The sequence below is a fragment of the Mizuhopecten yessoensis genome, unplaced genomic scaffold, assembly GCF_002113885.1.
Source record: "Mizuhopecten yessoensis strain PY_sf001 unplaced genomic scaffold, ASM211388v2 scaffold9621, whole genome shotgun sequence".
Lineage (NCBI taxonomy): Eukaryota > Metazoa > Mollusca > Bivalvia > Pectinida > Pectinidae > Mizuhopecten > Mizuhopecten yessoensis.
In genome coordinates, this window is record NW_018408139.1 from 69,909 (window position 1) to 86,591 (window position 16,683).

General features: G+C 38.0%; 1 protein-coding gene across 2 annotated transcripts; it reads right to left on the bottom strand.

Annotated features, from left to right (window-relative positions):
- Positions 1-1,945: 1,945 nt before the first annotated feature.
- On the bottom strand, positions 1,946-16,683 carry LOC110458502. 2 transcript variants are annotated; one of them, XM_021510231.1, is made up of 6 exons: positions 16,474-16,683; positions 10,492-11,374; positions 10,097-10,171; positions 9,768-9,830; positions 8,812-8,915; positions 1,946-2,089 (listed from the first exon to the last, which is right to left on the bottom strand). In XM_021510231.1, exons 2-6 carry the CDS (start codon positions 11,360-11,362, stop codon positions 1,985-1,987), a joined length of 1,218 nt encoding a protein of 405 aa, XP_021365906.1. In that variant the 5' UTR covers positions 11,363-11,374; positions 16,474-16,683; the 3' UTR covers positions 1,946-1,984. The 2 variants fall into 2 exon arrangements, with proteins under 2 accessions (XP_021365906.1, XP_021365905.1); XM_021510230.1 differs by having other exon boundaries at positions 2,003-8,915.

Genomic DNA, 16,683 nt, shown 5'->3' on the forward strand with positions numbered 1-16,683 from the left:
ACATATATTGTATTAGACACGTGTCTCCTAGTTCTCTGTATATATTGTATTAGACGCGTGTCCTCTATTTCTATATATATGCTATTAAACGCGTGTCCCCCATTTCTATATATATATATGGTATTAGACACGTGTCCCCAATTTCTATATATATGCTGTTAGACTCGTGTCCCCAATTTCTATATATATGCTATTAGACACGTGTTCCAAATTTTTATATATGTATATATATATATATGGTATTAGACACGTGTCCTCTATTTCTATATATATGGTATTAGACGCTTGTCCCCAATTTCTATATATATATATGGTATTAGACACGTGTCTCAATTTATATATATATGCTATTAGACTCGTGTCCCCAATTTCTATATATATGCTATTAGACACGTGTCCCAAATTTGTATATATGTATATATATATATATATGGTATTAGACACGTGTCCTCTATTTCTATATATATATGGTATTAGACACGTGTCCCAATTTATATATATATGCTATTAGACACGTGTCCCCAATTTTTATATATATGCTATTAGACTCGTGTCCCCAATTTCTATATATATGGTATTAGACACGTGTCCTCTATTTCTATATATATGGTATTAGACACGTGTCCCCAATTTCTATATATATGGTATTAGACACGTGTCCTCTATTTCTATATTATATTCTATTAGACACGTGTCCCCAATTTCTATATATATGGTATTAGACACGTGTTCTCTATTTCTATATATATATATATATATGGTATTAGACACGTGTCCCCAATTTCTATATATGGTATTAGGCACGTGTCCTCTATTTCTATATTTATTCTATTAGACACGTGTCCCCCATTTCTCTCTATATATATGGTATTAGACACGTGTCCTCTATTTCTATATTATATTCTATTAGACACGTGTCCCCAATTTCTATATATATGGTATTAGACACGTGTCCTCTATTTCTATATTTATTCTATTAGACACATGTCCCCCATTTCTCTCTATATATATGGTATTAGACACGTGTCCCCGTCCTTATATACATATATATGGTATAACACATGTGCCACTTTTCGGCCGCTTGATTAAACATCTAAACACTTACAACAATGTTAAAGTTTAATATTTAGTTTACCTTATTAGGACCCAAACAACCACAAAACTGTATTTTAACAATAAAACAATGTGATTAATGTCTTCATATCTTGTTTTGGAGGTGCAATCAGGATTGTTTTACTGAGGGTCATGTCTGACCCAATGATGTCATTCCAACGTTGTTGTACCACAAACTTAATTATATGATTTATAATATAAAGGTTTTCATGTATTTGTACCACAGGTCACTGTAACAAGTTAACTTCCAATTAAGTTATGACAAATTAAATCTTTGGATACCACATACAATTTCAAAAGGTACACACATATTTGAAAAATGATATCTTTTTAACCGGCTTTTGTTTGCTCTCTTATTACTGTAAACAAAACACTGGGAAATACCACATTCAATGTCGTATGAGAGGTAAATTCCTATTTTCATTTAGAAAGTGTCAAGGTTAAAAATTCCTTGTGTGCACACATCACTTCCATATTACTTTCAGAAACAAGAGTAAATAATTAAAATGGCAGTTGATACAAAGCTAGTACATGTAAGACGGGGGATAACTCTGTAAGGATAAAATATCTTCAGACTCTAGGAGGTGTTTCTAAATGTACGTCATTTCTTTCTCTCTTTTGTTGGATTGTTTTGCATTACATATACAGAACCTAAATCCTATAAACTATTAAAGTATTTGGTTTAAAGATAATGCAATGAGCAAACATATCTGAATAAAACAAACGGCACAAGGGCCTTAACGGTCACCTAAGTTATAGAAAAACTGATGTTATCGATGTTGCCAAATGAAAAAGAAATCATTTTGTAACACAGGTAACTTGAACTACATGTAATGCAAAAGTAGTGTGAAAGATCAAGGTAGTATATGTACTATGTACAAATAGTGGTTCTGTCAGTCAGAGTGTTGGCCTCCAGAACCTGTGGTCGTGGGTTCGATCCCAGCTGGGGCACCTCATCTTTCCGCTTCTTTCTTGCCTTTTACAGTAGAACGAGCTGTTGGATTTTTTTGGCATATTTGAGTAACGTTACTAGCTAAACAGAAAACAGCTGTCCTATCAAATATCTAATATATTGATTCAACAATGAAGAGTTTTTGTGTATTGTAATTTGCCATTAGGAAGCTTCATTTTTCAATATAACTATAGTAAACTTTACCCCATCCCCAGCGGATCAAGCGCTTTAGGACCCCTGTAGATTACTTGTTTCCAGCAATTCTTGGTCTGGATAAGATTTTTTAATTTAAGACAATTTGACCCCTTTTAGCCCCGCCCCTCAGCCCGTGGGGGCGGGCCCGGGCCCGGGCCCGAGCCCTTACTGTCTGTCAAGTTAGAATAATGTCCAATTGAAAATGAACCAAACATACCCAAAAGTATCATTTTCCTAAAAAAAACTATAGTAAACTTCGCCCCCTTCCCAGGGGTTAACATGGAGTCTGGGGGTCGTGAAATTCACAATTTTGATAAAGCACCTCAAGACCCTTCCATCTATGACAAGAATTGGTTTCCAGCCTATCTCAGTCCCGAGAGGATGACTGCTGAAATTTCAGGCTATATGACCCCATTTTGGCTCCGCACCTCAGCCCCTGGGTATGAGACAGGGTTAAACATGTCAAAGTATCAAACTGTCATCTCTTGGTTATAATGTAAATCAAGTTTGAATGAATTCCAGTAGAAAATGAACAAAGAATACCCAAAAGTTGCATTTTCCATTATAAACTGTTATAGATTGTAGAAATCTTATGTTGAAGATGAAATATAATCTACATTGTGAAATACATTGTCTTCTTTATAAGGACGGACTACATTTTTACGCGGAAGCATTCAAATGTAGCTGAAGTAGTGTAGAGGCCATTTTTATTTGAGGCCCCAGACGGGATACTTGTAGTCTTTAGCAAAAGTGAATAGGATTTTTTCGAACTAAAAGGTGCGAGAAAAAAAATTAATCACCTGTTTCTGAGCAAGATCGGGTTAGTCTCTGACTAAGATTATGTAACATCCCAACTTTGGCTTATGCCTCGGTTGGGATTATGTTACAGAATCTTACCCTTCGGCTGAGATGACCCGATCTCGTTCAGTTACAGGTAATAGATTTTATTAATCTTACACTGGGAATTTTGAGGATACATCTCTCTAGGGTGAAAGGAAAACAATGTAAAATGGACATATCTTACTTATGTTTCGTGCAGTGTATGGATATGATAAATATATGAACATAAAAAAGTATTCAAAATAATTAAAAATGAAATAGACAGGAAAAAATCGCTTTTTCGAAATATCCTATGAACACCCGAAATCCACGAAACATGACATGCATTTTACTGGAAAATAAACCTGATCAGTGCTATTTATATCACAAAGGTTCAAACCCCGTGTACAGTTATTTTCAGGGTTGCCTGGGTGTGTCTGTTTATATATATTATATATAAAATGTGAAAGTATTCGACATGTTTTGATTTATTGACCTATTAAATAATCCAATACAAAAAAAAAAGAAAAATCAGGATGGATAATGTTTCATACAATCTGTTAAAACGCGAAAAATATAAACACTAATGGTAATACATTTATTTTAAGTGGGAATATTGGCGGTGTGAAAAAATCGCTCTCACAAAATCCGAATATGTACATTCATTAAAATAGTTACTAACGCGTTTTGAAATACATATTGCGACACAAAGTCACTATACCTTTTTCGCCGGCCCAGTAGTTTGAAGGAAAGCAAATATTCCCACCTCAACAGTTCTTAACCGTTCAAACATTTTACAATAAAGGAGAAAAACTTCTATAGTTTATGTCTGTTGTCTAATTATTTCAATAATTTAACCAATACTTTTTTTGCGACAAACACACTAACAATAATGTATACATGTATGTACAGTGGAACTATAAACATATTGTAATGTTTACTGTATACTTAAACATGTTTGATAAATAAAATATCAACCGTTTACCTTTAACACTTTTATAAGTCTAGTGATGATTTCTCCTTTCAACGTTGATTTACTGTATGTATTTCAGTACATGAAATCGCCCTCATGGCAATCTCACTTTCTTTCCGGGGGAGGAACAGTGATAAACATGCCTTGTATACTATTTATTTACTACAAAGGTTAAAAACTAGCATGGTCTATGAGCAAGTATATAAGACATGTCACAATTTATAAATCATTTATTTACACAGTGAAAAAATGTTGATGATTAATTAATATTCCTTTTACACTTACTGGACTGCCACATGACAAAAGTGTTTCAAATCCGAAATACCTCTCAAGTATATGTAGAAATGAGAACGATATCGTGCATTAAACCACTAGTATTTATCTGGGAACGGGATAATTTAATTTAAATTTTAGTATTTATATAGGAACGGGATAAACGTTTTCATTTCAAATGTCTAAATGCAAATAGTAATCAGAATACGGATGTTAGGACAAATTTCAGACGTAAGTAAAAACTTTGTTATGAACAAAGTTTTGTAAACATGTTCTTGACGACAGCACAATGAACAGATATAAATATGAATGTCAACACATGGAGATATCAACTCCGTGTAAGCAGCAGGCTACCTCTCTCAAGAATTGATGTTTTTCTTCATTGAATACGTTGACACCGATAGTTTCGGTAAACGTGAGACTAATAGGGTCAGAATCAACCTCACCTACCAGTAACATAGACATCATCTCTTTGCAGATTCCGAGCTCCAGCTGTTTCCTATTCAAAACCTTGATTTCGTCATGCATATTTTCTCTGATGCATGCGCTAATCGCTGTTTCTCCTTCATCATCTTTACAAATAGGACTCATGCCGAAATTGAGGAATAAGTCCATCCGGCAAAGCCTTTCTAACTTGCAGCAGGCTAATTTACCTGTCAAACTCCTGACAGTGTTGTGTATCGGTGATCGACCAAGACGGTCTACTGTCTTGATTTTACAGTCAGCAGTAAGCAACAGGATAATACTGAAGATTCTACTGAATGAAACATGACATGCAGCAATATCCAAAGCAGAACGTTCATCCCCATCTTGCCAATTAATCTGACTTTTTGGTAGAAGCAATTGCAGAAATGCGCAGGTGTTTTGGTCGGACCAGGTCCCTGCTACACAGTGGTGCAGTGCTATCTTGTTTTCTCTGTCAGGTATATTAGGATCTGCTCCGTTTTCTAACAAAACTGGTGAGAAACTTCCCCTGACAAACTGCAGATGCCAGCGCTGTCGTGTGATAGGCATCAACAGCATTGATATACATACTGTTGTTGTTCACAAGGGCTATCACGACATCTCTGGTTTCTACATCATTACGTTTGGATCTAACACATAGATGTAATGCCGACTCCTTCCTCGCTAGCATATGTCCCCTGGCACCGTTTGACAACAGACAGGAAACGATCGATCCTGGATATTCCTCCCTGCATGCATAAAACAATGGGGATAATCCCTCTGAATTCACATGGTTGATATCATGTCCAAAAGGCAGGAAAGAGACCACAAGATCATGGAATTCTCGAAAATGGCTTGCCTTCCGAATGAGATAATGAAAAACTGAATAGCCTAATTTATCTGCTATTTTGAATAATGGAATGTTTGCTCTGTGCATTGCATCAACAACATTTGGATCTAGTTTGTCGTGTTTTATAAGCTCCGATATAACACCGGTGCAAAGTTCACCTGTAGAATATTTCAACATTAGGGCAATTGTCTTGCATCGTGACAATGAATGTTGAATAGATGTGAATAGTGGTGACAGACCAGTGACGTCGGGTTTGTTTGTAGATAGTCCTCCTTGTCGAATCAACAGTTGAGCTAGTTCCCGCACCTCGTCATCAGTCATGCAACTTCTAATGCACTGCTGGAGTACTCCTATCTTCCCTGCTGGTAAGCAAATGTCGTGTTCTTCACAACCACACAAAGACAATATGAATTTCACGGTATTGAACCGTGATCTACTGGCACTAAATGCCAGCATCAGTGGACTTAAACCGCACGCATTGTAAATGGAAACAGATACGTGGAAATCATTGATCATGACTTGAGTGAAATTCAAAACTTCCTCATCTGTTAGCATTGATTGCATTAAATAATGTAATGCCGTGTTGCCTTCTTCATCTTTGAGGGAGAGGTCAGGTTCCATGTTTAGAAGACGCCACACAATTCTACTGCTAGTACAGCTAACAACTGGCTCCGCCAAATAGGCCATTATAGCGTTTCTGCCTTTGGCGTTCTTCATGTTAAGTGATGTTGCATTCTTTGAATAGTGTTTGTTAAATGCGGCAAGAAGTTCCTCTCCGTTTCGTGTATCCACATAACAGCAATAATGCAGAATTGTGTTTTGCTGACTGTCTGTGTCCTCAACATCGACATTCCACTCTAGCAATGTGTTCACAATCTTCAAATACAAGTGCTTAACAGCTTTTGCTATAGGTTTAACTTTGCGGTCGTCCTCTCTGTTCGGGTCCGAACCAAACTCTTTCAGGGTTGCCATGATTTCCAACATGTCTTCTTCTGGTATCAGAGATTCCACGCAAACATGGAACAAAGATTTTGGTAAAGCATTCTCCTTTTGAAGTATTTCGAGCAGCCGTCTGAGAGTGTTAATGCGATGTCGACCTTGCGATATACATAATTTAACAGGAGTCACACCCATAATGTCTTTACACCTGATGTTTGGTCCTGTCAGAGTTTTCACAAAATCAAGAACCCATGCATCGGGATGCAGTGATAGGATGGCTAAATGCAGCGCGGTTTTACCATCATAATCTGTTACATCTGCATTCGCATTTTGAAGCAACATTTGAGACAAAATGTTGTTGCTCTTTCCAAGTGTGACAGCTTTAGCCAGTGGGGTGTGTCCACATTTGTCCTTTTCATTAAGCATGTCGAACTCCATATTTGCTAGTATTGACAACGTACGTTGTTCCATTTCAGGGTCAAGCGAGGATTCAAGAACCATGTGGCAAGAGTTTTCACATTGATCACCTTTTGGAAGTTTCCTGCCGTGTAATATGGTATCTTTAAATGCAGAGTATAAACTATCGTCTATTCCGATCAATAACAGACAATCAAAGAAGAAATAATTTCTGTCAAGCTCTCGGCTAGAATCAAGTTTCAATGATCTTTCTACGAATTCTTCCATCCTTGAATTCACAGTAATTGCTTTATCTCTACAACACAAGGAGAGGGTCCTGATGAACGAAACGTTACATAAAAATGTATCCTGCTTTTCAGCGGCTACTTTTAGAAAATCCCAAAATTTCCATTTACTGTGTGGAATCGTGGAACCAGACTCCAGTAAAAAATGAACTACATCTTGATCTTTTGACTCAACCGCACATTCTAGCGGAGATTGATGCTTTTCTTCGGATTCTTTCTTACAACTTTTGCAAAAGCTTAAATCAGCCTCCTTGTACGCAGCGAGTACCTGAACTATTGCAAGATTCCCTTTGATCCGACAGGCATCGAGCAAAGTGTGGGATACAAAGCTGCTGAAATCATCAGCGAAAGATTGAGATATTTGTAGGCTTTCTACTATTGCCTTACACAGAACCAGCAAACGATTCTTTGCACACTTTTTCAGTATTGAGAGCACAATACTTCGGTGGCCTGGCTCTTTCTCAAGTCTCTCGAAGAGAATACGAGCAAAGAGGTCTGCAAAACATTTGTCATTCCAAATTGTTAGTTTAGAGCTCCAAATGCTTTCGCCGACATTTTTATTGAAAATGTCATTCAGAACTTTTTCAGCAACACAGGTTTGATCTTTTGAAGAATTTGTCGTAAAAAGGCAATTTTCTTCTAATCCAGGATTGATTGCGATACAGCGGACTAGAATTTCGGACTTAAAAAATGCTAGTGCCTTTGTGAAATTTGTTTCCAACAGCCAAATTTGTGCGGCATGTTCGACTGTGTCATTGCTGAATGAAAATGCTTTTGGTGTGTGAGGTATTCTATGAACGAGAGTACCTTGTTGGGACAGTTGGTCTCCTATTTCGGCTAGATCACTGATTTCTATTTCTGCCTTTTCCATCCTTTCTTTCATATCTCCTTGTTTAAATACTGTACCTGGGTTCACAAAAGACAAAGGTGAGGATACATCTTGTTGGAGTAATAACTCAAAGAATACCCTGTGTGCTGAATATTCTGTCTGCGAAAGACACCTTAATTCTCCAAGAAAATAATCTATTGGGTAACGAAAAAAATTTGATCCCTTCGAATAGTATTTTTCCTCTGATGTGAAGAGGAAACAAGCTAGGGGAAATTCCAGTGAACACTTGATATTCACAATTTCGTTTATTTTCCTTTCATTCAGACGAGCTGAAGACTCTTTGGAACATCGGTCAAGATGTGACCTCAAGATGCTCTTTTTTTCCTCTGTTGACATTTCAAATTCTCTGGCTGATAAATTGACCAGGTGCTGTAAGCCTACGAGATGGGTTGTATTAGCAGATGTGATAATAAGATATCTTTTTGAATTTGTCTTGAAAATATCTTTTCCTAGATTCTTTATCAATGCCTTTGTGTTTTTTTCGATGAATACATCCTGCAATAGTACTATTACAGTCTTGTGTGATTTCGTTTTGAAACACTTTCTGACATCGCACATTCTATCTAAAATATGCGTTTGGCATTCTGATTTTGACATCAAGGAAAATAGTAAATGGTGAGCAAGTCTCTCTTTCCCATTACCCTTACGTCCAGCAATTATTACCATGTTGTTTTCAGTCATTTTTTTCATCGCTGTTTCCGTGCCTTTGGTTTCAACAAAGTATTCTTCGTCCTTTTGACTTGCTGCGAGTGTCTCCCTCATTGCATCTGCAAACATTTTTTCAACAATTTGACAATAATAATAAAAATATATGAAAACAACTCTTTCAACAAAATAAACGTTATGTATTTCAAAGGTTTTCATTAGACATTTCCAATCAGAAGCCTTCTGGTGTGTTCAGAGAGCGACCACATGAAAGGGAAAAGTTTGGGGTCTTTCAAAGATAAAAATGTTTGCATCCAGTCATCAAAAAGTGCAACAAAGAATTTGACTATCTTAATATTTTGTTATTTAGGAAACACTTTTCTAAAACCACTGTGTCCCGGTAGGACCACGTTACGGACCCTCCATAAATATTTGCTATTTCACGTTCTTGTCCGAGAACACACTGATGTAATTGGAAATGTCTAATCGTCACACGTGAAGCTGATCTTAGCAAACTCTTACTAACACAGTTTTATATAATACACACAAATGATGATCATCCTGATTAAATTAAGTAATGTAACTAGCTCTATTTCTTTATAACATTTGAATATGTACTTCAAATATATCGTTTATAACATGATTTATCTCATTTTCAATTGTTCATTTGTTTTATAATATATAACTCGATAACTGCACGTTTTGGTGCGAGACCTAATTGGTCACCATAATAACCATAGCATAACACGGTGTTGTTTCCGAAAAAATAGTTATTCATCATTCAATTAACTGGTCTGTTTAAAATGTATCGAGCTCCAAAAGAAACAATACAGAGATACTTTTTTGATGAATTTGAACGTTAATATAAGTTTAAAGGTGTTTTCCAACACAGTTCGCCGGGATGTGTTACTGCAGCGGAAATTTACAGCATAAACAAAATACATCTCGATCCCTTACTAACGGGTAACATTTACCTTCAATAGCATTTATATTACGCTGCAGTAATGGAACCGGTTCCTCGGGGTCTGTACTTGACGCTACATTTGAAATAATGCAAATTATTAGTTCACAGGAGTAATTAAAATATTCGTATATCAGTATTCATACCATTTACAACTCATCAGATTATCATTAGAGTTATCTCCCATCTACTAAATGATCGATCTCAGAGCAGAGTTGGCCTCATTGATTGCCATATTTGTAGTTCAAATAGTTCAAAGCAGTGTAATATTTTCCGACAAATCTTATTTTTGAAAAAGTCACCAGTGAGTGGATAACTCATAAGGAAGCAGAAAAACTTTACCTTTATAGAGTTCTTCGAGTTTGCGATGAACCTCCACGAGTTCTTGCTGGTGTGTTTTCCATTGACTAAATAGATCTGTCATTAAAAGAAACATTATAATTGTTGTAAGTAGTGATACCATCTAAATAGTATAGGGGTTAGCCATGCCTCCATAATCTACGTTTCATTAACTTTTCTATATTCTTCCACTCCTCAAGCATTGAATTATGGGAAATTTTGCTTTATCATGATACCATTATGTCTGAAAAGAATAATACGTGTTGTCAATAAAGGCAAAGTCTATTTGCGATTTTCTAGGCCAACTTGTTTCTTACACGAGGTTTATCAATACGAGATTGACTTACCATGTTACATGTATATATGTTATAAGATTTGCTATGAACAACAAGACCTACCTGTCATATCAGTCTGCTTCGCCAGTGCATCTTTCAGTTGGACAATCTGTTTCTCGAGGTTGACGGATTTTGTTTCTAGCTCGATTACTCTCGGAGGCATTGATGTTTGAGACAGTGACGCGTTCGTTAGACGCCGCACACGCTTGGAATATGTGTTTGGTATACGAAGTAACATTTCCATTCGCAAAATCACATCTGTAACTTCGTCAACTTTTGTTTGAAAGTCAGCATCGTTGATAGAGGCGCTGGCTGAATGTGAACAATCATTCCGAAATAGACGCAGTTTCTCTATGGAAGACATTAAACATTTAGCGCCAGGTTTTGGTGATGCTAGCCACTTTTCGTTTGGTGCAATCTGCTCGGAAAGAGCATATCTAGCAACTTTGTACATTGCAGAAAAATCCAATTGTTCATACTTTACTGTAGCTCCATCATTTGGAAATAAAAGCATTCCTTCGCGAGTGTACTGAGCCACCTTGTCCCGTAATATCTTGCTGCCATGGATGGTGTTATGCAAATCAATATCAGTGGGGCCCTTAGGATTTCTGTTGCGAATAATTTCACGCATAACATCTTGACAAATATTTGTTGAAACAAGAACAAGTTTTGCAAAGTTTGACTCCTTTAAATCTAGTGATACATTGTCAATACGACCGTTACTACCTTCAGACCAAGATCTCTTGTATATAGTAGCAACTTGTGACCCTCTGAGATATTGATTGTTTTCTTCTACGTCGCTTGCACTATCGTCAAGCACTAGTGTGTTTGCTTCAGTCGGTACTTCAAATGGAGTGAGCAATTGCTGATCCACACCTTGATTCTCTGGATCCAAATCCTCATCATTACCTTCTTCGGGGTATTTCGCAGCCATTTCTGCTGTTACCTGCGACAAAAGGGCACCCTGTTAATAGGTAGATGTCATATCATAGGGCTTTCTATAATTGTTACCTTATATATAGTGCTGTAATTGTTATTCATTCACTGAATTATATCTTACCAAGCCGGCTATTCATCGTAATATATCTCGCATAGCCAATACAACTACTCATGAATTATCGGTCAAAATATAATGGAATTTTGGCAATTTATGATAAACATTTTTTTATACTTATATCATAATATTGTATATGACATTCACATACATAACATTAAATCGTCTCAAATGGTTACCCTGCGTTTCTATATATATAAATATAGATTTTGGTTCTTTAAAGCGTACAAACACCTAATTGATATTTTATTTCTGGTGTCTTTTGTGTATAAAACCTGCCTTAATACAACATCGCCACTGCATAACGAATTTACTGGTCCATAATACTTGTTGCTTTACAAGTTACAAAACATCGGCATAATAAAAATAGATAATTTTGTAGATAATATTTGTATCTGTATTGACTCTTTGATAGACTCCATTGAAAACAAAGGAGGTGACAATAGAATTACCTACGGAATTTGACAAAGTGTTGATATGAATACCACTGCTGCATAACATCTGCACGTAATTATACAAAATGTAAAGGACGATATCCGATATTGTCTTCAATTAGAAGGAACAGCACGTCCATCGTTGACGCTTTCGTTATCGTTATTTATTCGTGTGTGCAGAGATGAAGACTGTCCGATGTACAGTCATTACATGTACAACAACCCAAATATTCCCTGATCTTATCTGTGTCACTTGATCAGCTTTGTGGCATTTATACAACTTGACAGGTAAAGGTTTGTCGACTAAATAATGGGTTTACGCGTAGCTATTTATCAGGTACACACCTATTATTATTACGGCTCTCATATATATTTAAAGTTCTCTTCAACTGGTGTAGCGTAATATAATACGTATTCGTTTGTCGCAAACATTATCTTTCATGTGGTTGTAAGGTAGATTTAATCTAATCATTGTTTACCAGACTGTTCATTGTGGTTTTCTGATTTGCTGCACAATTTTGTGCATATCACGACTGTCTGTTCATAGCTTAATGTGATGGCACATATTGTGACCTCACCGCACATTAACAATCAATAGTGGAGAAACAGTTTGTTTACAATAGTGAAATAGGTTCCAGAACAGGTGTAAAGGGGAGAGCTACAAAACCTTGAATTTGTCTTTTCTAAAGCAGGAGGCACTTTATAAGAGAATACGCAAGGCCCGATAACGCAAAAAAGGAGGTAGGAAACGATAAAGGATTAATGAGGGTGTAATGTCATAGCCACAAATCGATCTCATAGCGATACATACACGCATTACGTTTTTATATTAATTTAACAGAATGGGAAAAGGGGTGACAGTTTGCAGGGGGGATGGGGATAGAAAAGAAAAAGATCTCTCTTGTCTGGTCCATATTTGACTTTTTGATCTTAAATATGTGAATTTTGGCTTTATAGTACACTTGAACATTTTTAAAACCAAAAGTCTACAGCGTTACAAGAATTTAGCTTGTGTGAGACAGGACCTGATGTTTACAGGTTACGGGATCAAAGGGATAAACTTCAAAGGGAACTTTCACACAAGCTTTAATCTTATGAGATCGTATGTTATACTAAACGTTTAAGATAGGCACGTAATATATCGCAAGCATACTTGAAAAAGCTGTGACAGATTTTTTTTATTAAGGGTTTACTATGAGTTCGGGTTAGAAAGCTAGGACCGCGGGGGTTTACTCGTGGTACTGTTAGGTAGGGTAAGAAAGCTAGGACCGCGGGGGTTTACTCGTGGTACTGTAAGGTAGGGTTATAAAGCTAGGACCGCGGGGGTTTACACGTGGTACTGTAAGGTAGGGTTAGAAAGCTGGGACCGCGGGGGTTTACTGGTGGTACTGTTAGGGAGGGTTAGAAAGCTAGGACCGCGCGGGTTTACTCATGGTACTGTTAGGTAGTGTTAGACAACTAGGACCGCGGGGGTTAACTCATGGTAATGTTAGGTAGGGTTAAAAAGCTAGAACTTTGCGGTTTTACTCGTGTTACTGTTAGGTAGGGTTAGAAAGCTGGGACCGCGGGGGTTTACTCGTTGTACTGTTAGGTAGGGTTAGAAATCTAGGAACATAGGGGGGGTTAGAAAGCTAGTACCGCGGGGGTTTACTCATGGTACTGTTAGGTAGTGTTAGACAACTAGGACCGCGGGGGTTTACTGGTGGTACTGTGAGGTAGGTTTAGAAAGCTAGGACCGCGGGGGCTTACTCATGGTACTGTTAGGGAGGGTTAGAAAGCTAGGACCGCGCGGGTTTACTCATGGTACTGTTAGGGAGGGTTAGAGAGCTAGGACCGCGGGGGTTTACTCATACTGTTAGGTAGGGTTAGACAACTAGGACCGCGGGGGCTTACTCATGGTAATGTTAGGTAGGGTTAAAAAGCTAGAACTTTGCGGTTTTACTCGTGTTACTGTTAGGTAGGGTTAGAAAGATAGGACCGCGGGGGTTTACTCATACTGTTAGGTAGGGTTAGACAACTAGGACCGCGGGGGTTTACTGGTGGTACTGTTAGGGAGGGTTAGACAACTAGGACCGCGGGGGTTTACTCATGGTACTGTTAGGTAGGGTTAGACAACTAGGACCGCGGGGGTTTACTCATGGTAATGTTAGGTAGGGTTAAAAAGCTAGAACTTTGCGGTTTTACTCGTGTTACTGTTAGGTAGGGTAAAAAAACTAGGAGCTTGGGAGTTTACTGGTTATACTGTTAGGAAAAATTAGAAAGCTCGGAGCTCGGGGGGTTTACTCGTGGTACTATTAGGTAGTGTTTACAATTTAGAATCCTGCGGGTTTACTCGTAGTACTGTTAGGTAGGGTTAGAAAGCTAAGAGCTTGCAGGTTTACTCGTAGAACTGTTAGGTAGGGTTAGAAAGCTAAGAGCTCGGGAGTTTACTCTTGGTACTATTAGGTAGGGATAGAAAGCTTGTAGCACGGGGTTTACTCTTGGTACTGTTAGGTAGATTTATAAAGCTAGGAGCATGGAGGTTTACTGGTGGTACTGTTAGGTAGGTTTAGAAAGCTAGGAGTATGGGGCTTTACTGTTGGTACTGTAAGGTAGGTTTAGAAAGCTAGGAGTATGGGGGTTTACTCTTGGTACTGTAAGGTAGGTTTAGAAAGCTAGGAGTATGGAGCTTTGCTGTGGTACTGTTATGTAAGGTTGGTAGGCTAGAAGAATGGTGGTTTACCGGTCGTACTGTTAGGTAGGGTTAGAAATCTAGGAACATAGGGGTCTACATATGTTACTGGAAGTAAGTGTTAGAAAGCTAGGAATATGGGGTTATACTGGTGGTATTGCTTGGTAGTGTAAGAAAGCTATTAGAATGGGGGGTTACTTGTGGTACTGTTAGGTTAAGTTAGAAAGCTAGGAGCTTGGGAGTTTACTGGTGGTACTGTAAGGTGGGGTTAGAAAGCTAGGACAGCGGGGGTTTACTCGTGGTACTGTTAGGTAGGGTTAAAAAGCTAGGAGCATGGGAGTTTCCTTTTTTACTGTTAGGTAGAATTAGAAAGCTATGTGTACGGGGGGTTACTCTTCGAACTGTTAGGTAGATTTATAAAGCTAGTAACATGGGGGTTTACTTGTGGTACTGTTAGGTGGGTTTAGAAAGCTAGGAGCTCAGGAGTTTACTCGTGGTACTATTAGGTTGGATTGGAAAGCTAGGAGCTTTCAGGTTTACTCGTGGTACTGTTAGGTAGGTTAAGAAAACTAGGAGCTTGGAAGTGTCCTTTTTTACTGTTAGGAAGAATTTGAAAGCTGGGAGCACGGGGGTTTACTCTTCGTACTGCTAGGTAGATTTATAAAGCTAGTAGCATGGGGGTTTACTTGTGGTACTGTTAGGTAGGGTACGAAAGCTAGGAGCTCGAGAGTCTACTCATGGTACTATTAGGTAGGGTTGGCAAACTAGGAGTATGGGGTTTACTGTTGGTACAGTAAGGTAGGTTTAGAAAGCTAGGACCGCGGGGGTTTACTCATGGTACTGTAAGGTAGAGTTAGAAAGCTAGGACCGCGGGGGTTTACTCATGGTACTGTTAGGTAGGGTTAGAAAGCTGGGACCGCTGGGGTTTACTCATGGTACTGTTAGGTAGGTTTAGAAAGCTTTGAGTTTGGTGGTTTACTGTTGGTACTGTTATGTAAGGTTGGTAGGCTGGAAGAATGGTGGTTTACCGGTCGTACTGTTAGGTAGGGTTAGAAATCTAGGAACATAGGGGTTCTACTGGTGGTATTGTTTGGTAGTGTAAGAAAGCTATTAGAATGCGGGTTTACTTGTGATACTGTTAGGTTGGGTTAGAAATCTAGGAACATGGGGGTTTGCTGGTGGTACTGTTAGGTTGGGTTAGAAAGCTAGGAACATGGGGTTCTACTGATGGTATTGTTTGGTAGTGTTAGAAAGCTATTAGAATGGGGGTTTACTGGTGGTACTATTAGGTTGGGTTAGAAAGCTAGGAACATGGGGGTTTACTGGTGGTATTGTTTGGTAGTGTGAGAAAGCTATTAGAGTGGGGGTTTACTTGTGGTACTGTTAGGTTGGGTTAGAAAGCTAGGCATATGGGGGTTTACTGGTGGTACTATCAAGTAGAATTATAAAGCTGTCTAGTTGAATGATTAGGTATATTATACCGCCTACCCTGTTGCGCGGTATACCTATAGTAATCAAAGATCTATAACCGGATGAGGAAGCAAGATATTGAAGGTGACATAACAATCACTCCAACACCACTACACATGTTTCACAATTAATTCGGCATTTCCCTGCCGACCTACATATTCACCTTCCTAATAAAAATGCATTCAAATTAAAACAACACTCTGAAATATTAATGTATAATTATAATCCAACACTTTAAACATGTTATTCCCTTTGTTATCAGTGTCAATGAATGTAGAAGTAAACTGGTAATAGCAGATTTGTGTTCCACCAGGTAGTTTGTTCCGCTCGGCTGTACAAGTTTGTACGTATATGGGGTACAGGATACATAGCCTATGCGTATGTAGTGACAGACATGAGGTTAATCCAGTACCTACCTTTAACGTCCGGGTATTGTTCAATCAATATTTTCGTCGTTTGTTGTCCTGTATTGTTCTGTTGCAGTTGGTAGAAAAGTTGTCAATTTCAGTATATGCATACTGATGTAGTTTATTCCTTCAAATTAGGAATTTGGCTGGCAGAACCAGACAAGCAGCAGATACACGCACAATTTTAGTTATCCGTTTTGCACCCGGATTACTGTTTCT

Bases quoted from the DNA above. Each gene is read 5' to 3' on its own strand.
- LOC110458502 (XM_021510230.1), bottom strand. From the start codon at position 11,362: ATGGCTGCGAAATACCCCGAAGAAGGTAATGATGAGGATTTGGATCCA. The intron at 9,831-10,096 runs GTAAAGTTTTTC...TTTCAAATGTAG, and splicing joins ACTCGAAGAACTCTATAAAG to CGTCAAGTACAGACCCCGAG. The intron at 8,916-9,767 runs GTAAATGTTACC...AAATGTTTGCAG, and splicing joins TAATATAAATGCTATTGAAG to ATGCAATGAGGGAGACACTC.